Source organism: Triticum urartu, chromosome 1 (genome assembly GCF_003073215.2).
Source record: "Triticum urartu cultivar G1812 chromosome 1, Tu2.1, whole genome shotgun sequence".
Classification (NCBI taxonomy): Eukaryota; Viridiplantae; Streptophyta; class Magnoliopsida; order Poales; family Poaceae; genus Triticum; species Triticum urartu.
In genome coordinates this window covers 340720836-340743726 of record NC_053022.1, presented here as the reverse complement: position 1 = coordinate 340743726, position 22891 = coordinate 340720836, and the positions used below count along the sequence as shown (strand labels likewise).

Below are 22891 nucleotides of genomic sequence, written 5' to 3'. Positions count from 1 at the left end.
CCGACTTAAACTTCAATAGAGGATCATGCTCTGTAGTTGGCTTCTTCAAAGGTGTCATAGCTGCCAGATCAACATTATCTTTATAAAACTTTAACTGCTCAGTTGCACAAACAGACTCAACATAAGCAGCATCGCCTTCTTCACATTCCAAGGATATCTTCCTGTTGCCGTGCATAGTGATAGTGCCCTTGTAACCTGGCATCTTGAGCTACAGATAAACATAACAAGGCCTCACCATAAACTTGGCATAAGCCGGCCGCCCAAATAAAGCATGATAAGGGCTCTTAATCTTAACCACCTCAAAGGTCAAGGTCTCAACTCTAGAATCATGATCATCACCAAAAGCCACTTCTAAAGCTATCTTTCCCACTAGATATGCTGATTTACCAGGCACCACACCGTGAAAGATAGTTTTAGACGGCCTAAGATTCTTGTCAGTCAAACTCATACGACGAAAGGTTTCGTAGTAAAGGATATTGATGTTGCTGCCTCCATCCATGAGTACCTTAGTGAACCTGTACCCTCCAACTTGGGGTGCAACCACCAAAGCCAATTGACCCGGATTGTCAACCCGGGGTGGGTGATCTTCACGGCTCCAAAGAATAGGATGTTCAGACCATCTCAAGAAATGGGGAACCGCTGTCTCAACTGTGTTCACCGCCCTTTTATGAAGCTTCTGATCTCGTTTGCACAAAATCGTAGTGAACACATGATATTGTCCACTACTCAACTGCTCCGGATTACTCTAATAACCAGATTGCTGCTGCTGATTCCCTTGACCAGACTGCTGATTAAAACCACCTTGGTTACCTTGGCCTTGGAAACCAGAGTTTTATCCGCCACCACCAAAGTCGGGCCCGTGAGAGCCAGAACCTGAACCGCCGTTTAGGACATGATTATTCTAGAAAAAATTGGAATTCCTATACTGCCTCATGATGAAGCAATCCTTCCATAGTGATTGGTCGGCTTCTCATGTGTACCATGCTTTGGGCAAGGCTGGTTCATCATGGCTTCAAGGTTGAACTTTGGCCCTCCAAAACGGGGCGACTTTCCCTTTCGACGCTGATTATGATTCTGCGTATTGGCGCTGGCTACAGAGTCTAAACTGTTCTCCGCCTTACGCTTGCCATTGCCACCATGACCCGCCATGTTATGATGTTGTCCCTTCACATTGCCACTCTTCTTTCCCTTACCCGCCTTTTCTTCATTAGAGTCGGGGTCCTTGGTACTATAAGAATCAACATATTTGACGAGAGCCGCCATGAGCTCCCCCATGTCATTACAATGGCGCTTAAGCTACCCCAATTTCTACTTAAGGGGGAGAAAATGGCAGTTCTTCTCCAACATCAGGACTGCAGAACCGGCATAGATAATATTTGATGAATGTATAACAGCTGAGATCCGGCGTACCCAATTGGTTGTTGACTCGCCCTCACCTTGGACGCAGGAATCCAAGTACAAGATCGACAGAGGCTGCTTGCATGTATCTTTAAATTTTTGGATGAAACGGGCTTTCAACTCTGCCCATGACCTTATGGATTTAGCGGGCAACCCTTTCATCCAAGTATGAGCTGGCCCATCCAACATCATGGTGAAGTACTTAGCACATGCAGCATCAATAACATCCAACATCTCCATGGCCATCTCATAACTCTCAATCCAAGCTTCAAGGGCTGATCTGTTGTGTAATTAGGTACCTTACGAGGACCCTTGAAATCCTTAGGCAAAAACATTACGCGGAGCCGGCGCTAAACACGGCACACCCAAGGTTCTGGAGGTCACCCCTGCCTCCACAGATGATGACAGATAAACCGAAGGTTGCTGTTGAACCGCTAGCTGAACCCCAGCTCCGCCTCCCGACGCGCCCTGCCTTGATCCACCAAAGTTTGAGCATCAACACCACCGTGCGTCGGTCATGCCCACGAGGCTGGTTACGGCGTTGTTCACTGCTTGAGACTACGGGCGACTCAATATGCCTGCTATAACCCCGGCTTGGACGAGGGGTTGAATGAATCCGTTCACGGCTATACGAATAAGCCGCCTGTTGAGCCACAGTCGTGTGAAGAAGTTCTCTGGCCCTTCGCATCTTGATACGTCCATTTTGCATCATGCTTTTATATCGATATTTATTGCATTATGGGCTGTTATTACACATTATGTCACAATACTTATGCCTATTCTCTCTTATTTTACAAGGTTTACATGAAGAGGGAGAATGCCGGCAGATGGAATTCTGGGCTGGAAAAGGAGCAAATATTAGAGACCTATTCTGCACAGCTCCAAAAGTCCTGAAACTTCATGGAAGTTATTTCCAGAATATATATGAAATATTGGGCGAAAGAAGTACCTAAGGGGCCCACACCCTGGCCACGAGGGTGGGGGCGCGCCCTACCCCCTGGGCGCGCCCCCCTGCCTCGTGGGCCCCCTGGTGGCCCTCTGATGCCCATCTTCTGCTATATGAGGTCTTTCATCCGAGAAAAATAATAAGCAAGCTTTCGGGAAGAAACTCCGCCGCCATGAGGCGGAACCAATCTAGGGCTCCGACAGAGCTGTTCTGCCGGGGAAACTTCCCTTCGGGAGGGGGAAATCATCACCATCGTCATCACCAACGATCCTCTCATCGGGAGGGGGTCAATATCCATCAACATCTTCACCAGCACCATCTCATCTCAAACGCTAGTTCATCTCCTGTATCCAATCTTTGTCTCAAAACCTCAGATAGGTACATGTGGGTTGCTAGTAGTGTTGATTACTCCTTGTAGTTGATGCTAGTTGGTTTATTTGGTGGAAGATCATATGTTCAGATCCATTATGCATATTAATACCCCTCTGATTATGAACATAAATATTCTTTGTGAGTAGTTACATTTGTTCCTGAGGACATGGGAGAAGTCTTACTATAAGTAGTCATGTGAATTTGGTATTCGTCTGATATTTTGATGAGATGTATGTTGTCTTTCCTCTAGTGGTGTTATGTGAACGTCGACTACATGACACTTCACCATTGTTTGGGCCTAGAGGAAGGCATTGGGAATTAATAAGTAGATGATGGGTTGCTAGAGTGGCAGAAGCTTAAACCCTAGTTTATAAGTTGCTTCGTAAGGGGCTGATTTGGATCCATATGTTTCATGCTATGGTTAGGTTTACCTTAATACTTCTTTTGTAGTTGCAGATGCTTGCAATAGGGGTTAATCATAAGTGGGATGATTGTCCAAGTAAGGACAGCAACCAAGCACCGGTCCACCCACATATCAAATTATCAAAGTACCGAACGTGAATCATATAAGCGTGATGAAAACCAGCTTGACGATAATTCCCATGTGTCCTCGGGAGCGCTTTCCTTCATATAAGAGTTTGTCTAGGCTTGTCCTTTGCTACAAAAAGGATTGGGCCATCTTGCTGCACCTTATTTACTTTTATTACTTGTTGCTCGTTACAATTTATCTTATCACAAAGCTATCAGTTACCGATAATTTCAATGCTTGCAGAGAATACCTTGCTGAAAACCACTTATCATTTCCTTCTGCTCCTCCTTGGGTTCGACACTCTTACTTATCGAAAAGGCTACGATAGATCCCCTAAACTTGTGGGTCATCAAGACTCTTTTCTGGCGTCGTTGCCGGGGAGTGAAGCGCCTTTGGTAGGTGGAATTTGGTAAGGACAAATTTATATAGTGTGCTGAAATTTACTGTCACTTGTTACTATGGAACATAATCCTTTGAGGGGCTTGTTCGGGGTATCTTCACCCCGACCAGTAGAGCAAAGAGTTTCTCCTCAACCTACTGAACCTACTGAAAATGTTTACTTTGAAATTCCTTCGGGTATGATAGAGAAACTGCTAGCTAATCCTTTTGCAGGAGATGGAACATTGCATCCCGATTTGCACTTAATCTATGTGGATGAAGTTTGTGGATTATTTAAGCTTGCAGGTATGCCCGAGGATGTTATCAAGAAGAAGGTATTCCCTTTATCTTTTAAGGGAGATGCATTTACATGGTATAGGCTATGTGATGATATGGGATCATGGGACTATAAGCGATTGAAATTGTAATTTCACCAGAAGTTTTATCCGACGCATCTTGTTCATCGTGATCGTAATTATATATATATAATTTTTGGCCTCGCGAAGGAGAAAGCATCGCTCAAGCTTGGGGGAGGCTTAAGTCAATGTTATATTCATGCCCCAATCATGAGCTCTCAAGAGAAATGATTATTCAAAAAATTTATGCTCGGCTTTCTCTCAGTAATCGCTCCATGCTCGATACTTCTTGTACTAGATCTTTTATGATGAAGACTATTGAATTTAAATGGGATTTATTGGAAAGAATTAAACGCAACTCTGAAGATTGGGACCTCGACGAAGGTAAGGAGTCAGGTATAACACCTAAGTTTGATTGTGTTAAATCGTTTATGGATACCGATGCATTTCGTGAATTTAGCACTAAATATGGACTTGACTCTGAGATAGTAGCTTCTTTCTGTGAATCCTTTGCTACTCCTGTTGATCTTCCTAAGGAGAGGTGGTTTAAATATAATCCTCCCATTGAAGTAAAAGTAGTTGCACCTATTAAAGTTGAAGAAAATACTATCACTTATGATGATCCTGTTGTTCCTGCTGCTTATATTGAGAAGCCACCTTTCCCTGTTGGAATAAAGGATCATGCTAAAGCTTCAACTGTGGTTAACAAAAGTAATATTAAGACACCCAAACCCCCTAAGCAAATTAAAGTTGAACCTAGTATTGCTATGGTTAAAGATCTCTTGGCCGATAATATTGATGGGCATGTTATTTACTTCTGCAATGAAGCTGCTAGAATTGCTGGACTGATGCTAAAAATAAACATAGACCTGTTGTAGGCATGCATGTTATTTCTGTTAAAATAGGAGATCATTGCTATCATGGCTTATGTGATATGGGTGCTATGCAAGTGCAATACCTCATTCCTTATACCAAGAAATTATGCATGATATTGCACCTGCCGAGATAGAAGAGATAGATGTTAAAATTAAGCTTGCCAATAAAGATACTATTTCACCAGTTGGGATTGTTAGAGATGTTGAAGTCTTGTGTGGGAAAGTTAAATACCCTACTGATTTTCTTGTTCTCGGTTCTCCACAAGATGACTTTTGTCCCATTATATTTGGTAGACCCTTCTTGAATACTGTTAATGCTAAGATAGACTGCAATAAGGATATTGTTACTGTTGGTTTAGGGGATATGTCTCATGAGTTTAATTTTGCTAAATTTCGTAGACAACCCCATGATAAAGAATTGCCTAGTAAAGATGAAATTGTTGGTCTTGCTTCTATTGCCGTGCCTCCTACTGATCCTTTAGAACAATATTTGCTAGACCATGAAAATGATCTGTTCATGAATGAAAGAAGGGAAATAGATGAAGTATTCTTTAAACAGGTACCTATTCTGAAACACAACTTGCATGTTGAAATCCTAGGGGATCCTCTTCCACCCAAGGGTGATCCCGTGTTTGAGCTTAAACCTTACTTGATACTCTTAAATATGCTTACCTTGATGAAAAGAAGATATATCATGTTATTATTAGTGCTAACCTTTCAGAGAAGGAGGAAGAAAAATTATTGCAAACTCTGAAGAAGCACCACGTTGCTATTGGATATACTCTTGATGATCTTAAAGGCATTAGTCCCACTCTATGTCAACACAAAATAAATTTGGAGAAAGACGCCAAACCAGTTATTGATCACCAACGACGACTGAATCCTAAGATGAAAGAAGTGGTAAGAAAGGAAATATTAAAGCTCCTTGAGGTAGGTATAATTTATCCCGTTGCTGATAGTCGGTGGGTAAGTCATGTCCATTGTGTCCCTAAGAAGGGAGGTATTACTGTCGTTCCTAATGATAAAGATGAATTGATTCCACAAAGAATTATTACAGGTTATAGGATGGTAATTGATTTTCACAAATTAAATAAAGCTACTAAAAAGATCATTACCCTTTGCCTCTCATTGATCAAATGCTAGAAAGATTATCCAAACATACACATTTTTGCTTTCTTGATGGTTACTCTGGCTTCTCTCAAATACCTGTGTCAGCTGATGATCAAGCAAATACCACTTTTACTTGCCCTTTCGATACTTTTTCTTAGAGGCGTATGCCTTTTGGTTTATGTAATGCACCTCCTACCTTTCAAAGATGCATGATGGCTATACTCTCTGACTTTTGTGAAAAGATTTGTGAGGTTTTCATGGACGATTTCTCCGTTTATGGATCCTCTTTTGATGATTGCTTGAGCAACCTTGATCGAGTTTTGCAGAGATGTGAAGAAACTAATCTTGTCTTGAACTAGGAGAAGTGCCACTTTATGGTTAATGAAGGTATTGTCTTGGGGCATAAAATTTCTGAAAGAGGTATTGAAGTTGATAAAGCTAAAGTTGATGCTATTGAAAAGATTCCATGTCCCAAGGACATCAAAGGTATAAGAAGTTTCCTTGGTCATGCCGGTTTTTATAGGAGGTTCATTAAGAACTTCTCAAAATTTCTCGGCCTCTAACTAACCTTTACAAAAAGATATTCCTTTTGTCTTTGATGATGATTGTGTAGAAGCATTTGAAATACTTAAGGAAGCTTTGATTTTTGCACCTATTGTTCAGCCACCTGATTGCAATTTACCCTTTGAAATTCTGTGTGATGCTAGCGATTATGTTGTAGGTGCTGTTCTAGGACAAAGAGTTGATAAGAAGCTGAATGTTATCCACTATGCTAGTAAAACTCTAGATAGTGCCCAGAGAAATTATGCTACTACTGAAAAGGAATTTTTAGCAGTTGTTTTTTGCTTGTGATAAATTCATACCTTATATTGTTGATTCTAAAGTAACTACTCACACTGATCATGCTGCTATTAAATACCTTATGGAAAAGAAAGATGCTAAACCTATACTTATTAGACGGGTTCTCTTGCTACAAGAATTTGATTTGCATATTATTGATAGAAAGGGAGCTGAGAACCCCGTTGCAGACAACTTGTCTAGGTCAGAGAATGTTCTTGATGACCCACTACCTATTGATGATAGCTTTTGAAGGAAATATGCCCTAGAGGCAATAATAAGTTACTATTTATTTCCTTATATTATGATAAATGTTTATTATTCATGCTAGAATTGTATTAACCGGAAACATAATACATGTGTGAATACATAGACAAACAGAGTGTCACTAGTATGCCTCTACTTGACTAGCTCATTGATCAAAGATGGTTAAGTTTCCTAGCCATTGACATGGTTATCATTTGATTAACGGGATCACATCATTGGGAGAATGATGTGATTGACATGACCCATTCCGTTAGCTTAGCACACGATCGTTTAGTATGTTGCTATTGCTTTCTTCATGACTTATACATGTTCCTATGACTATGAGATTATGCAACTCCCGTTTATCGGAGGAACACTTTGTGTGCTACCAAACGTCACAATGTAACTTGGTGATTATAAAGGTGCTCTACAGGTGTCTCCAAAGGTACTTGTTGGGTTGGCGTATTTCGAGATTAGGATTTGTCACTCCAATTGTCGGAGAGGTATCTCTGGGCCCTCTCGGTAATGCACATCACTTAAGCCTTGCAAGCATTGCAACTAATGAGTTAGTTGCGGGATGATGTATTACGGAACGAGTAAAGAGACTTGTCGGTAACGAGATTGAACTAGGTATTGAGATACCGACGATCGAATCTCGGGCAAGTAACATACCGATGACAAAGGGAACAACGTATGTTGTTATGCGGTCTGACCGATAAAGATCTTCGTAGAATATGTAGGAGCCAATATGAACATCCAGGTTCCGCTATTGCTTATTGACTGAAGACGTGTCTCGGTCAGGTCTACATAGTTAACGAACCCGTAGGGTCCGCACGCTTAACGTTACGATGATAGTTATATTATGAGTTTATATGTTTTGATGTACCGAAGGTTGTTCGGAGTCCCGGATGTGATCACGGACATGACGAGGAGTCTCGAAATGGTCGAGACATGAAGATTGATATATTGGAAGCCTATGTTTGGATATCGGAAGTGTTCCGGGTGAAATAGTGATTTTACCAGAGTACCGGAGGGGTTACCGGAACCCCCCGGAGGCTATTGGGCCTTATGGGCCCAAGTGGAGGAAGAGGAGAGGCGGCCAAGGGGCAGCCGCATGCCCCTCCCCCCCCCCAAGTCCGAATTGGACAAGGAGGGGGGCGGCGCCCCCCTTCCCTATCCCCTCTCTCCTCCTTCCCCCCAAGTCCTAATCCAACTAGGAAAAAGGAGGGGAGTACTACTCCCGGTGGGAGTATGACTCCTCCGGCGCGCCCTCTCCCCTGGCCGGCCGCACCCCCCTTGCTCCTTTATATACAGGGGCAAGGGGCACCCTGGAGACAAAACAATTGATCATTGATCTCTTATCCGTGTGCGGTGCCCCCCTCCACCATAGTCCACCTTGATAATACTGTAGCGGTGCTTAGGCGAAGCCCTGCGTCGGTAGAACATCAACATCGTCACCACGCCGTCGTGCTGATGAAACTCTCCCTCAACAGTCGGCTGGATCGGAGTTTGAGGGATGTCATTAGGCTGAACGTGTGCTGAACTCAGAGGTGTTGTACGTTCGGTACTTGATCGGTCGGATCATGAAGACGTACAGCTACATCAACCGCGTTGTGCTAACGCTTCCGCTTTCGGTCTACGAGGGTACGTGGACAGCACTCTACCCTCTCGTTGCTATGCATCACCATGATCTTGCGTGTGCGTAGGAAAATTTTGAAATTACTACGTTCCCCAACATTGGTATCAGAGCCAGGTTTTATGCGTTGATGTTATATGCACGAGTAGAACACAAGTGAGTTGTGGGCGATATAAGTCATACTGCTTACCAGCATGTCATACTTTGGTTCGGCGATATTGTTGGATGAAGCGGCCCGGACCGACATTACGCGTACGGTTACGCGAGACTGGTTCTACCGACGTGCTTTGCACACAGGTGGCACTACAACAAAAACACCAGGTATGGTCGCTTTTTCTGGGGCGCTTTTTTATTGATCTCTACGCTCATGAACACTGGCGACCTAAAGACGCTTCTAAAGACGTTTAGAAAGCGCCACAAAATTTTGATTTTAATTAGGCTAAAAAATAAGTATTTTAGTTTTAATTAACTTTAAAAGACGATCTGTGAGATGCTTTATGTGCGCCTCTGCTCTTCGAGAAGATTTGTGAAACGTCTTAATGTGCGACTCTGTTCTTATCATAGATTTAAGAAAACTTTGAATAATTATTTTTTCAACCCAGATATCTATGAAAATTAGCTGTACTAAACTTTGGATAATGCTACTTTGTTATTTGATTGTGACTTTAAACATCCCCTCAGTAATGTTCTTCTATGTCCCTGCAAAAAAAAGTTGTTCGTCTATGTATATTTGTGAATTGGTGTACGTACGAGGAAAGCCCATTGGATTTTCATATGAAGCCATCTCAAAAATATTTTGCATGATAATGTATGTCTCATTCATATCATAAAGATTAAAATACAAGTTACATAAAGACCGCCAAGACAAAAGTGAAAAGACGGCAGAACGTCTCTGAGCTTAACACCAACGTCCGTCACCTGTCTCCAGCACCATCATATCAGCCATTGAAAGAAAAAAAATGACGGATCACCTTCTCACCTGAGATCGACGCGACTACATCGTTGATATGCAGCTTTGCAGACCTTCAAGGTGGCTCGCCATAGACGAAACCATTACCGTTGAATGAATCAAACCGGGGCAACACCCCGGACACGCCATCGAACTCCAGATCTGGCACCCACATGACTAAGACGTCGGAGGAGGAAACCATACCTGCCATCCACGAACCACGGTCCCAGCACACGTTCCATCTTTCAGATGCCGTTGTTGCAGACCACAATCTGCATCCGCTCCTCGACTACCTCCCAAGCTCCGCGCCGACGTTGGAGCATACGCCGGCGCAACAACGGAGCACGAGGATACATGTCCACCACAAGGATGCCGCCGCCGCCACGACATCCCGCTTGAACAGACCGATTCCCAGATCCTTCACTGACAATAGAGCTGATTTCCTCGCCGAAGAAGAATCCGGAGCTTCTTTATTCAGCATCATCGTCGCCAGCGCTGAAGGCAAGACGTCGCACGATTCAAAACCCTAAACTTTTTGGGCCCTAAAACCTAAAGGTAAAACAATCCACACGTGCGGGTTCAGGTGACCCCCTCACCACCGACGACCAAAAAGTCGTCAGCAGAGAAGAGCCCCCCAGAAGACGGCGCAGGAAGGAGCGGTTCTCGTGTGGCGGCGGTTAGGCCTCGCTACATGAGGAAAACTTTCCAGACTCCACCAAGGACTGAGATACGATTCAGAAAGCCATCCCAATCACCCAGCGAATGCAATGGACGGCTGCTATGCCAGGTCGTACACAATTCCGAAAAGAATAGTTGTAGATGTAGCAGGGCTGATGTATATTATTTGATTGAAAAAAAGGGGCTGATGTATATTATACTACGTACTTTTTTAGGAGGAATATATTATACTATCTCTGTAATACGCAACTCCCTAAAATGATACTCCCTTCATTCTTTGATATAAGGTGTGTAGATTTTTTAGAAAAAGTTCGAAATATAAGGTGTCTTGTGTTGCACCACTCGTTTGAATAATTTTTTTTAGGGATTTGATTACATTTACTTATATTAGGCAAACTTCTCTATTTTTCTCATGTCAATTTAGTCAGGTCTAATCTCGCCCAAAACTTGTGAAATTTTCACTCCACGTGCGTTCTTTAATTTTCGTGCCAAAAACTATACACACTATATTTAGGAACGGAGGGAGTAAAAGAAATCAGCAGTTAGGGCCGCCGCCGCTCGGCGCCTCGGCAATAGCAGTCGATCTCCCGCCGCCGTTTGGCCCAGCCAGAGCCATCGTCGTCGCTCGCCACCTCTACCATAGATCTCACGCCGTCGCGCTCCCCTGGCCAATGATCTGACGCCGCCGCAACTCGCCCCTAGCCCGAACTCCGGCGTCGCCCGACTCTGATCCCCCGCCGGCCCTCTGGCCAGAGCTCCACCGTCGCTCGACCACTCCTCCCAGACAAGTTCCCCCGCCGCTCGACGCTGGTCGCCTCCCTACAGCGCAAGCTCCTCTGCCACCTGACGCCGGTCTGCCCCAGGCCAAGCTCCCCGATCCCCTGACGCCAGTTGCAGCCCGACATCGCTCCCCCCAACGCCAGGCTCCGCCGCTTGCAGCCCGACACCGCTCCCCCCAACGCCAGGCTCCGCCGGCCGCAGAATACTCTATCCGGACGACTCCTCTCTCGCTTTGCTGCCGACCTTGGCAATGAGCTCGCTGACACACCTCTACTGCTAGGAGCTTGTCCGTAGGTTGTTCTTCTCATTTTTCTATCTCCATATCATGTGAAATATAGCTCAAATTCTGATATGTCACCTCTGTTTTCCCTTTCTGTCTTTGAAGTGATACACTGTATTGGTGAAAATTGACAAATGTTGATAAAATCAGTGAATACTTTTTGGTGATTGGATGAGAATTGTTGTTAAAAACAGTGGGGACTGTTGATTGGATGGCAATTGTTGATGACATGATATTTTTGAAGTTGATCTGGTTAGGGGGAGCTGCATATGTCATGCCACACAAGAGTATTTTTCTTGTTTTAGCAAGAGAAACCACTGGATATTACTTAGATTTTTAGTAACTGGTTATACCAGCTAGCCTTCTGTTCTGCTGTTTGTCAAGCATTGGGGAATATACATCCATATTTGTCATTTATGATATTTTCTTTATGTATATCACATAAATTCTATCACTCTAGTAAAGACACATCTCCACTTATGTTTTCCAGTGTAAGATGAAAGATTGGGTAGATCCTATTATACAATTTGAACCTTAGTATCTATTGCATAGTTTAAAATATTCATATATACCTATGTTTAATGTACAAGAGCATATGGAAATTACAAACTGATCGATTTTGCTTTCATTACTATGAGTGGTAGCTCAGCTTTGAGAATGTTGCAGGGCAGAGTGTTTCTCTTAGGAAAAAAGGTTGTTGTGGCAAAGAAAGGGAAAGGGAAAAAGAAGGGCAAAGACAGTGAAAAAGCAACTGAAGGTCCTGAAAAACAGAAGCGTAAAAGAGCGCCTAACAAGAAATCAGGTAACGTCGCACGTAAACCTGAGAAGAAGCCTGAGGATTGTTTCAAAAAGAAGTCAATATTCTTTGATTTGGAATACTGGGAGTACAACAAGTTAAGGCAAAATCTAGATGTAATGCATATTGAGAAAAAACATCTGTCAAAATTTAATTGGAACCTTATTGGATATTGATTCTAAAACAAAGGATGGCCTTAATGCACGACTTGACTTGGGAGAAATTAGAATTCGATCTAGCCTTCAACCTGATGAAGGTGATAAGGATAAAACTAAATTGCCGCATGCACCTTTTAATATGTATAAAGAAAAGAAGGAGATTCTTTGTACAGTGATTAAGAATTGTAGGACACCTGATGGTTATGCATCAAACTTTTCGAGGTGTGTGAACATGAAAGAATTAACATTGACTGGCCACAAAATCCACGACTGTCATGTTATTCTAGAAGACATCCTTCCTGTGGCACTTTTAAACTGTTATCCCAGTAAAGATGTCATGATAATAGTTCTTGAGCTGGCTAATTTCTTCAAGAAGCTATGCTCCAAAGTGTTAGATGTCTCTGAGCTTGACAAACTGCAAGAGAGTATTGTGAAGACACTTTGTAATATGGAAAAAGTTTTTCTTCCATCGTTTTTTACTGTCATGGTACATTTGATGGTGCATTTAGTTGAAGAAGCTAAACTTGGTGGCCCGGTGCATTACAGGTGGATGTACCCTCTAAAGAGGTATGCTACTTCCATTTTATTTGTTATTTTCCATGGTGCATCTAAGTATATGATTTGATTTATTGTTTCCCGTGATCATATAACCTTGTTGTTTTATCATGTTCAGATCATTTGTTTGGCTAAAGTCACTTGTGAGCAATAGAACTTATCCTGAAGGTTCTATTGCTAAAGGATATATTGTTGAAGAATGCTTGACCTTTTGTTTAAGATTTCTAGAAGGAACCACACGTTTCACGAGAACATCTAGGAACCCTGATCCTTCAGATAATACAAAGGGCATGTACATGTTTGATAGTCACCAGTAGAAAAAGGGCCTTTAGTCCCGGTTCTGGAACCGGGACTAAAGGGTCGGTACTAAAGCCTCCCCCTTTAGTCCCGGTTCTAACTGGAACCGGGATTAAAGGCCCTCCACGTGGCCGTTGCCTAGAGGTCCACCTTTAGTCCCGGTTGGTAACACCAACCGGTATTAAAGGATATTTTATGAATTTTTTTGAATTTTTTTTGAATTTCAAATTTCTGAATTATTTTAACCTCTAATCTCTAATCACCCCTCATCACTGCTCAATTTAACCTTTAATCTCTAATCACCCCTCATCATTCCAAATCACCTAACTTCCCGAACGGTCACCCATCCTCTCACTACTCCAGCCTGGGCACTCTTAACTTCCGGGTTCTATTCTCCCTCGTTTCCAAGTCTGCACTTGTTGTTTTCCTGACAATAGTAAGATGGCAATCCTATTAACCCTCAGGAATTTAGCTTGAGCATGAAGTCACACATTTCACTATTTGAGTTTGAAACTATTGTTCTAAAAATCAATAATTATTTAGTAACACTAATATTTCTTGAATAAGTAGTTTGACCATAGTTTGACCACAGTTTGACCATAGTTGACCAAAATTTAAAAAAACTGAAATAATTATTTAGTAACACTAATACTTCTTGAATAAGTAGTTTGACCATAGTTTGGCCAGATTTAACAAAAATTCAAAAAAAAACTGAAATTTGAGCATAAATTTTTTTCCTTTTAGAATTTGAGGACTCTAAAAATTTTCAAACAGGCCGTAGGCCATCTCCATCGGATGCGGATTTTCGTTCCGAACATTTTGATATATTATACGTTTTTTTCCGACATCGTATGCAAAAGTTATAGCCGTTTTACATTTTCCTTACATTTTCTGCAAAACATGTCCAAATTTAAGTTTTTAAATTTTCCTAACTAGTAGATGTAGTAACATAACTACCTCTCGAAGGATTTTAAATTTTGAAGTTTCTATCATTTTCTTTTGCTTTTTACAAAACTGAAAAGGTGATGCACCGGGGGGTAGGATTTGAAAATTGCACCATTAGTACCGGTTCATGGCACGAACCGGTACTAATGGGCATCGCACCCTTTAGTATCGGTTCGTGCCACGAACCGGGACTAAAGGTCCCATTTGAACCGGGAGTAATGCCTGTATGGTGCCCTCGCCGCTTGAACCGGGACTAATGGTCACATTAGTCCCGGTTCGTAATGCAACCGGGATTAATGCTCTTTTCTGGCTGGACCAAAGCCCCTTTTTCTACTAGTGAGTGTTGGTGAGCCAATTGGAAAGGCTGTCACTGTAGGCCAGTTGGACGATCAGCTTCTAGTTCAAGCACATCGATATGTCTTGCGACACTGTGATGAGCTTGATGATCTCCGTAGGTGTGCTTCAGTGCTATCTTCTATTTCTGTTGTTTTTCACAAGTTGGAAAAAATCATGATGTTATTTTTCTTATTATTACAGAGAATTTGTGGATCAAGAGAAGAGGAAGCCGGGTAACTTAAATTTGACGGATGATGACAATGAGGATTTGATTAGTAGACACTTTGCTGACTGGTTGGAACAAAAGGTATAATTCTCCTTCAGCATGTTCCTTCACTTTAGTTCCATATGAACTCAATGTAACCACTCTTACATACAGGTTATACTAGATGATGGACTGGATATTACAGAAAAGATAAGAGCATTAGCCGCAAAACCAAGCAAATGCGGGGTGCGCTATAGTGGCTATATAATTAATGGCTTCTAGTTTCATAATATCAGTCACGAGACAGGACACGTGACACAAAATAGTGGTGTCATGAACCTTGCTGAAAATGGTGTCCTATTATGGCCGGTTATCTGACATCTTCGAATTGTCATACAGAGATTACAAGGTGGTGCTCTTGAAATGTGATTGGTATGATGTTCATCACAAAGTTGGTATTTGAGAGATGAGTTTGGATTCACTCATGTGAACCTTCTCCCGCAAAGTACATACATGGGAGAAGTTAGAGGATGATCCTTTTGTATTTTCTTCCCAAGTGGACCAGGTATTTTATATCCAACATCCGAGAAGTGAGAATTGGAATACCATGGTGAAATTCGAACCTCGTGATATTTTTGACATGGGTGGAGAACCATCTTCTGATGAAACAGATTAGTCTTTGTGCTTTCAGCTTGTTATCGGCAACTAAGATATAGGTTGAGCACTTGTCATCCATGCTCCTAGGTAGAGTTGCTCCAATATAACTATTCCAGCTGGGCGGATCTTCTTCAGAATATATTGTTCCCTGTGTTACTCTGTAATGAACGAGTCCATGGTCTTTTTAAATGCATATTTTCCCTTTTGTTATGAATGAATTTATGGCTATCCGTTCAGTTCTTTGAATAGTTTTTAAATAGTTTTTTAACTTTCACATGACAATAGTACTGCTAAATTTTGGAACGTTCTGATGAAGTGTGCTTCAGGTTCACTTCCTGATTGGATGCTTCTTTGTGCTAGTTTATAGGAAATGAAAGTAGTCTAGTAAATATTTCAATAATATTTTGCAAGTGCATGACATCGACTTTGCACGATTGACATCCCCAGTCATAAAAATCAAAAGCAATAAGGGATATTTGGTAAAATCAGTTAAGTGTTACAGTAACTAGTACAATACATTTTTTTGTTAGTCGTAAATCCTGGGAACCGCCATATGTGGCCGTTGACTTTTGTAAAAGGTTCAAAACTTTGGGGGTAATCAAATTTGAAAATGTTCACAACCTTGATAAAAACATGAATTTCAAAACGTTCACAGCTTCTGAAAATGTTCATGAATTTGAAAAAAAGTTCACGAATTCAAAGAAATATATTGACAAACTAAAAAAAGACCTTAAAAATGTTCATGACCTCGAAAAAAGTTCAAGCATATGAAAAAGTTTCGTGAATTTGAAAAAGGTGTATGGGTTCAAAACTTTTTTGCAACAAATTGGAAAAGTACATGAATTAGGGAACAATTCACAAATTCAAGAAATGTTCGCAGACTTGAATTTACTGTGAATTTGAAAAACGTTCACTGTTTGAAGAAAAATATTCACAAATTAAAAAAGTTTGGGAATTTAAAACAATTAAAAAATTTGGAAGAACTTCAAGAATTTGAAAAAAATAGAAAGAAAAGGGAAATAATAAATAAATAAAATTCTAAAAAAGAAAAAACAATAAAAAAGAAAGGGTAAAACCAGGGAAACAAAGTAAAACTTGGCCGAAATGAACCTAAACAAGATAAAGATAACCCGACTTAAAAACCTAGCAAGCTTTCGGATGCTTCCTAAAACCCGACCATGGAAGCTTTTGGCGCCTCCAAAATCAGGAGTAGGAGGGAGGTTCGCGTTTGTGCCTTGGTTGGCCCGGTCTTTTTTTAACATAACATAGACGCAGACGCTCATACATACACTCATTCGTATGAACGCATACACGCACGCACATCCTACCCCTCCCACGAGACTCCGAGAGACTGATCCAGCACATCATCTTAAGATTAACGAAGTCGTCACAGACTCCTTTGTAGTTGACGGAAACGTCTTCTCCCACGCACATGGTCGGAATGCCTGAAATAAATCTGGAAAAATGCAAACACCAATGTCAAATTCAAGACTTGCACTCTGATGGGCATGGGATACCAATGTCCTCCTAACCATCCAACCAAAGGTTGGTTTGCAGGCCGACCATTTATAACATATCGAGGGGAGGGTATGTGCACAGTTTTTCCAAAACCAAAGGAAGCTACGGGAGCGCCTCACGTTAACAAAAACACTGTGGCGCGAGATGCTGCAAGTGCGCATGCAGGGAGCTGGAAATGGCGACGACGGCCATGCTGGACCCTAGCACCAGCCTCATGATTTGTTGGAACCAGTGTGACAAGTTTATTTCGAAGTCCGTGAAGGAAGAGGAGCCCTCCCATGTGCCTCCTCCATTACCTCGTTGTGGAGACGACACATCATCACACAATACCTTGATGACGACCGAGAGGGCGGCGCAAGAGGAGCAGCGACGCAATGTCAGGCCACGTTTGCCACATCGGACGCCGACACCGCATCAGTGACCAGCTGGTCAAGATTGGCTTGAAGGAATCGCTGCACCGCACCATCGCCGACAGGGGCTAGGTGAAGGGATGGGGTACCGGGAGGGGCATCCGCGGTCGACACGGGAAGCGTGCGGCGGAGGGAGAAGCCCAACTTCGATCTACCACTGGCCTCTATTATTTTTATTATTAAAGTATATCGATATTACTTGGATACGAATATTACCGAGTAAAGTTTGATGTTTTTTGAAAAAAAAACCAAAGCATATGGATTTATCCAATAAAAGATCCCAAACTATTCCCACCAAATCAAATTTCATGTTCCCGGACTATTTTCGCTTATAAAAGTTTTGGCGCTACGGATTATTTTCTTTACCGCGCATACTTCCCGCGTCTCCGCCATCTCCCCCCACCACCTCCCCATTTATCCAACCTCCGATCCCAATCTGCACCGTGACCACCACCCCGCGCGCCGCCCGTTCCTGCACCAGACGCGGTGGCAGCCTCACCCTCAAGCGCTGCCCTCTGCCGCTATCGCCACCTGCCGCCTATTCCCGTTTTCCTCCATCGACAAGCTCGCTAATCTGAGCCCTGTCGGTGTCCATCGTCCCGCCCGTCACGAAGCCATCGTCCTCACTGTCACACAGCGGCCGGCTCCACGCAGGTCTCATCCTTCACTCGAAGCTGCGCGCGTGTTCCCTCGGTACACAACCCACAAGGAGCTCTCGCCTCCATCCATTATCTTCAGCGTCCACCACGTCAAGTAGGTACTTTCTTAAATCCCATAGCCCCTACAATTTTACCATTAAATCAACCGAAGTGGGCTCCTTCATTTATATGCATCTCAAGTCCTGATCCTCTTCTCCTTCATCTCCTTTCTTCTTTCATGTAGGCAATGCACACTAAGTGTTTGTTGAATTGCTTGCTTGCTTAGAAATCAATTCTGACAGATGTTCTTAAAAATATGTGAGCAACTATTTGGTCCAATCAAATTTTATATGGTAAAACTCAAAAGTAGTACAAGTGGTGTTATATAGATTGGCCAAATAACCTCACATTCCATTTACGCTGGAGCATAAAACATGGTAGTGTCTGGTTGTACAGGCTGCAATGTACTCTGCTATTTTGTAGTAATTTTAGTTTGTCCTATTTCCTACGTCATCTTAGTGCAGTCCCACTATTTCATTAGTTTTGATTCTTGCATCTTAGCTGAAGGGAGGTTCAATCAGCAGCTCTCAGATTTTGCACTAAAAGTTTTTTGTTTATAGGTTTGTATGCTGCTATGTGTGTTACAGATTTACAGTAACTTCTGAAGTGCTTTTTGGGTGCCTTTTCAGTTACATGCATGTATGGGTCATATTTACTGCAAGATCACCTTATTCCACTTGAGTCCAACATGTACCATTTGCTACAACTAGATTCTCTTTAAAAATACTTGCATAGCATAAAGAGGCAACTTATCTAGCAGCTGTAAGATAAACTGGAGTGTGTTGTCTGTTACATTATTGTTGGTATTTAGGACTAGACCAACTATATGAGTTTATTGGCAGTGTTATGTTATTAGCATTTGGCAGATAACTTTTGTTACACATCTTTTGCGAGACAGACATATGGGTTGAGTTACTTGGTAACTGATTCATGAAAAACGCACACATAATGCAGTAATTTTGAGTCTTTCGTTTGTGCGGAAGGCTGTTTGGTTCCAAGAAATATGTGAAATCATATGCATGACCTTGACATATGCTTCTATGCTTGATATTAACATATGATTTAACATTGTATGGTAAAGATATCATGTCGAGGGTACCTCGATGGCTTCGAAGCCTAAACAACCCAGAGCAAGTTTCTGAAAGTGTACAACCAGATGAAGAAAATTTAGAAGGCCCTCTAGAGACTGATGATCTAGTACCAAAAAAGCCTCCTGAATCTACTAGGCAAATTAAAATAATTTGTAAGCTCACTTTTCTTTTTCAAACACATATCTAGTGTGATGTATATGGTCCAGTCATATGCCACTGTGATAATCGTGCATGCAGGGCCAAATGGAGATGTGCGACAGATTATAGGGGAATTCCAAGGTAAAAATTTGTCGGAATTACGTGGGGGGAAGATAATTGTGGAGACTGATGGTAGTGGAATTCCAAATGGAAGGTCGGCTGCCATTCTCGGTCAGCATCTTACCTGGCTTGTAGAAAACTCAACATTTGCACCATTGCATATTCAGAGATGGGACAATGAATTGTTTCTTCAAAAACATGGGCATATGATCACAGATGTGGAGGTAAAAATTTCATAGCACTATTCAAGACTGTTAACTTCACATTGCTAATTGTCATCCTAGCTTTTCTTCGAGAACCAAGCAGGATTACACTGATTCATCTTTACCACACATGGTTGCTAAGGTGTGTGTGTGTGCACATAAACTTCTGATTCATTGTCAAACAATGTCTATGATTTGTGTATGTTTACTTGCAACTGAACTAAACCTCAACTGTAAAAAACGCACATTGAAAAAATTGATAGGGTCAATCAAGGCTGTACAGAATCAACTTTACCGGACAAGACTAACCAGGAATTGCATCCTCGGAATTGCGCAAGAACCAAAGAGGGCTGCACCAGTTTATCTTTACCACATGAACCCACGGTTGCTAAAGTGTGTGTGCATGCGCGCATAGATTTCTGTTGTGTTATCAAACAATATCTATGTTTTCTATAAGTTTACTTACAACTAAACTGAACCTCAACTGTAGAAAGCACATGATGGTCCTGAAGCAAAGAATGGTCATGCTGAAAATAACAATGCGACCAAGCAAGGTGGTCCTGAACCAAGTGTACAACTTCATCGCATCACTAAGAAGGTACATTGTATATATCTGAATGACAATGGTTAGAATAGTTAGTTGGTCTAATTCCATGTGCAATTGTCCCTTTCTGTGTAAAGTGAAATCTCCCATGGTTTGTGATAATGAATGTTCCATTTCTTGAAAAAATAGGATAAAATGAAAGTCTTTTTGGTTTCATTGAACCTGAGAAGCAAAGATAAATTTGTGGCCGAAGGAACTTTAGTGAGTAGAGATAAAACATACGTGGGACTGCTGTAATGTGAATAGAGATAAAACAAGCCACCAAACATTGCTATCGTACATCATCAAAGTACATTTCTTCTCATAATAGTCTTAAAGCTATGTACTAAAATTTTCTCTGTTATCTTTCTTTTTCAGGGTAGTTCAAGATTTAGAAAAGGAGTGCATTGCAGGAGCCAGGAGCAACTATAGAAGAATTAGTCTTTAGATGGACAAATATTATGTTTTATATACATATTGTAGCTTTACAGGAAAATTTAGTTCTAGTTTGTATGATCTCTTCTTAATTATTTGCATTTTTATATGAAGATCTGATTTGATTCAGTTGTGAACCTAAGGTGTTTATTTCTACTAAATGAAATTGTGCGAATGGGATGGTTGTGGATACAATTGATTATACAGGTGGATACCTTCATATAATGATATTTGTTGCTTACAAATGTGATTGGTCATATGGTGCATGCTTTTATATAACAATATTTGTTGATCATTCTGCTCAAGCATACGACATGATAAAGTTACTGGATTTGAAATGGCGAAGTTCAAATTTGGAATAAATCAAATATTATTTAAAGCAAAATATTACGTGGTTAAAAGAAGCTTTTGTATATTTAGAGACGAATATAACGTCTATATATAGCGTGTATAGGAATGGGCCTAGGGCCTTTGATGAATGAAATGGCTCTATTAGTAGAGACGTATGAGCGCGGCTAACATAACGACTCTACATATCAAAGACACTTTTGAATGTCCAAATATAGCGTGTCATATCTAGAGACGCCTTCGTACGTCCCAATATAGTGTCTCATGCCATGTACAGACGCTTAGCCAGCATGTCTATATGTTTTGAGACGGTCCATGGGGAGACGCTCCAAAGACGCTTTACTAAGTCGACTCTATGGTTGCCTAGAGATGAAATAACACGTCTCTAACTTTGGAATATGACGTCTCTACATGCAGTTTTTGTTGTAGTGTGGCTGGCGGGTGTTAATTTCTCTAACGTTAGTTCAACCGAGTGTGGCTACGCCCGGTCCTTGTGAAGGTTAAAACAGCACCAACTTGACAAACTATCGTTGTGGTTTTGATGCGTAGGTAAGAACGGTTTTTGCTAAGCCCGTAGCAGCCACGTAAAACTTGCAACAACAAAGTAGAGGACATCTAACTTGTTTTTGCAGGGCATGTTGTGATGTGGTATGGTCAAGACGTGATGCTATATTTTATTGTATGAGATGATCATGTTTTGTAACCGAGTTATCGGCAACTGGCAGGAGCCATATGGTTGTCGCTTTATTGTATGCAATGCAATCGCCCTGTAATGCTTTACTTTATCACTAAGCGGAAGCGATAGTCGTAGAAGCATAAGATTGGTGAGACGACAACGATGCTACGATGGAGATCAAGGTGTCGCGTCGGTGATGATGGTGATCATGGAGGTGCTTCGGAGATGGAGATCACAAGCACAAGATGATGATGGCCATATCATATCACTTATATTGATTGCATGTGATGTTTATCTTTTATGCATCTTATCTTGCTTTGATTGACGGTAGCATTATAAGATGATCTCTCACTAAATTTCAAGATAAAAGTGTTCTCCCTGAGTATGCACCGTTGCCAAAGTTCGTCATGCCCAGACACCACGTGATGATCGGGTGTGATAAGCTCTACGTCCATCTACAACGGGTGCAAGCCAGTTTTGCACACGCAGAATACTCAGGCTAAACTTGACGAGCCTAGCATATGCAGATATGGCCTCGGAACACTGAGACCGAAAGGTCGAGCGTGAATCATATAGTAGATATGATCAACATAGTGATGTTCACCATTGAAAGCTCTCCATTTCACGTGATGATCGGTTATGGTTTAGTTGATTTGGATCACGTGATCACTTACAGGATTAGAGGGATGTATTTCTAAGTGGGAGTTCTTAAGTAATATGATTAATTGAACTTAAATTTATCATGAACTTAGTACCTGATAGTATCTTGCTTGTCTATGTTTGATTGTAGATAGATGGCCCGTGATGTTGTTCCGTTGAATTTTAATGCGTTCCTTGAGAAAGCAAAGTTGAAAGATGATGGTAGCAATTACACGGACTGGGTCCGTAACTTGAGGATTATCCTCATTGCTGCATAGAAGAATTACGTCATGGAAGCACCGCTGAGTGACAGGCCCGTTGCTAATGCAACTGACGATGCTAAGAATGTCTGGCAGAGCAAAGCTGATGACTACTCAATAGTTCAGTGTGCCATGCTTTACGGCTTAGAACCGGGACTTCAATGACGTTTTGAACGTCATGGAGCATATGAGATGTTCCAGGAGTTGAAGTTAATATTTCAAGCAAATTCCCGGATTGAGAGATATGAAGTCTCCAATAAGTTCTATAGCTGCAAAATGGAGGAGAATAGTTCTGTCAGTGAACATATACTCAGAATGTCTGGGTACCATAATCACTTGACTCAGCTGGGAGTTAATCTTCCGGTTGATAGTGTCATTGGCAGAGTTCTTCAATCACTGCCACCAAGCTACAAGAGCTTCGTGATGAACTATAATATGCAAGGGATGGATAAG

At 41.7% G+C, this 22891-nt stretch overlaps 1 protein-coding gene across 9 annotated transcripts; it reads left to right on the top strand.

Moving 5' to 3' along the window:
- The first annotated feature begins 10846 nt into the window (after positions 1 to 10846).
- On the top strand, positions 10847 to 15537 carry LOC125510880. Of its 9 annotated transcripts, none has more exons than XR_007284799.1 (5): positions 10847 to 11384; positions 12037 to 12891; positions 14443 to 14576; positions 14659 to 14764; positions 14837 to 15537. XR_007284799.1 is itself a non-coding variant. In XM_048676169.1 (3 exons), the coding sequence occupies exons 1-3, from the start codon at positions 12004 to 12006 to the stop codon at positions 13194 to 13196; spliced, it is 426 nt and encodes a 141-aa protein (XP_048532126.1). In that variant the 5' UTR covers positions 11391 to 12003; the 3' UTR covers positions 13197 to 13240. The 9 variants fall into 9 exon arrangements, 2 of the variants coding, with proteins under 2 accessions (XP_048532126.1, XP_048532119.1); XR_007284797.1 differs by lacking the exon at positions 10847 to 11384 and having other exon boundaries at positions 11478 to 12891; positions 14837 to 14908; positions 15062 to 15537; XR_007284800.1 differs by lacking the exon at positions 10847 to 11384 and having other exon boundaries at positions 11479 to 12172; positions 12834 to 12891.
- Positions 15538 to 22891: the final 7354 nt, after the last annotated feature.

Excerpts from the sequence above, each read along its gene's own strand:
- LOC125510880 (XM_048676162.1), top strand. The coding sequence starts at position 12,464 with ATGTATAAAGAAAAGAAGGAGATTCTTTGTACAGTGATTAAGAATTGT. Across the intron at positions 12,892-12,997 it reads TGGATGTACCCTCTAAAGAG|ATCATTTGTTTGGCTAAAGT; the intron begins GTATGCTACTTC and ends TATCATGTTCAG.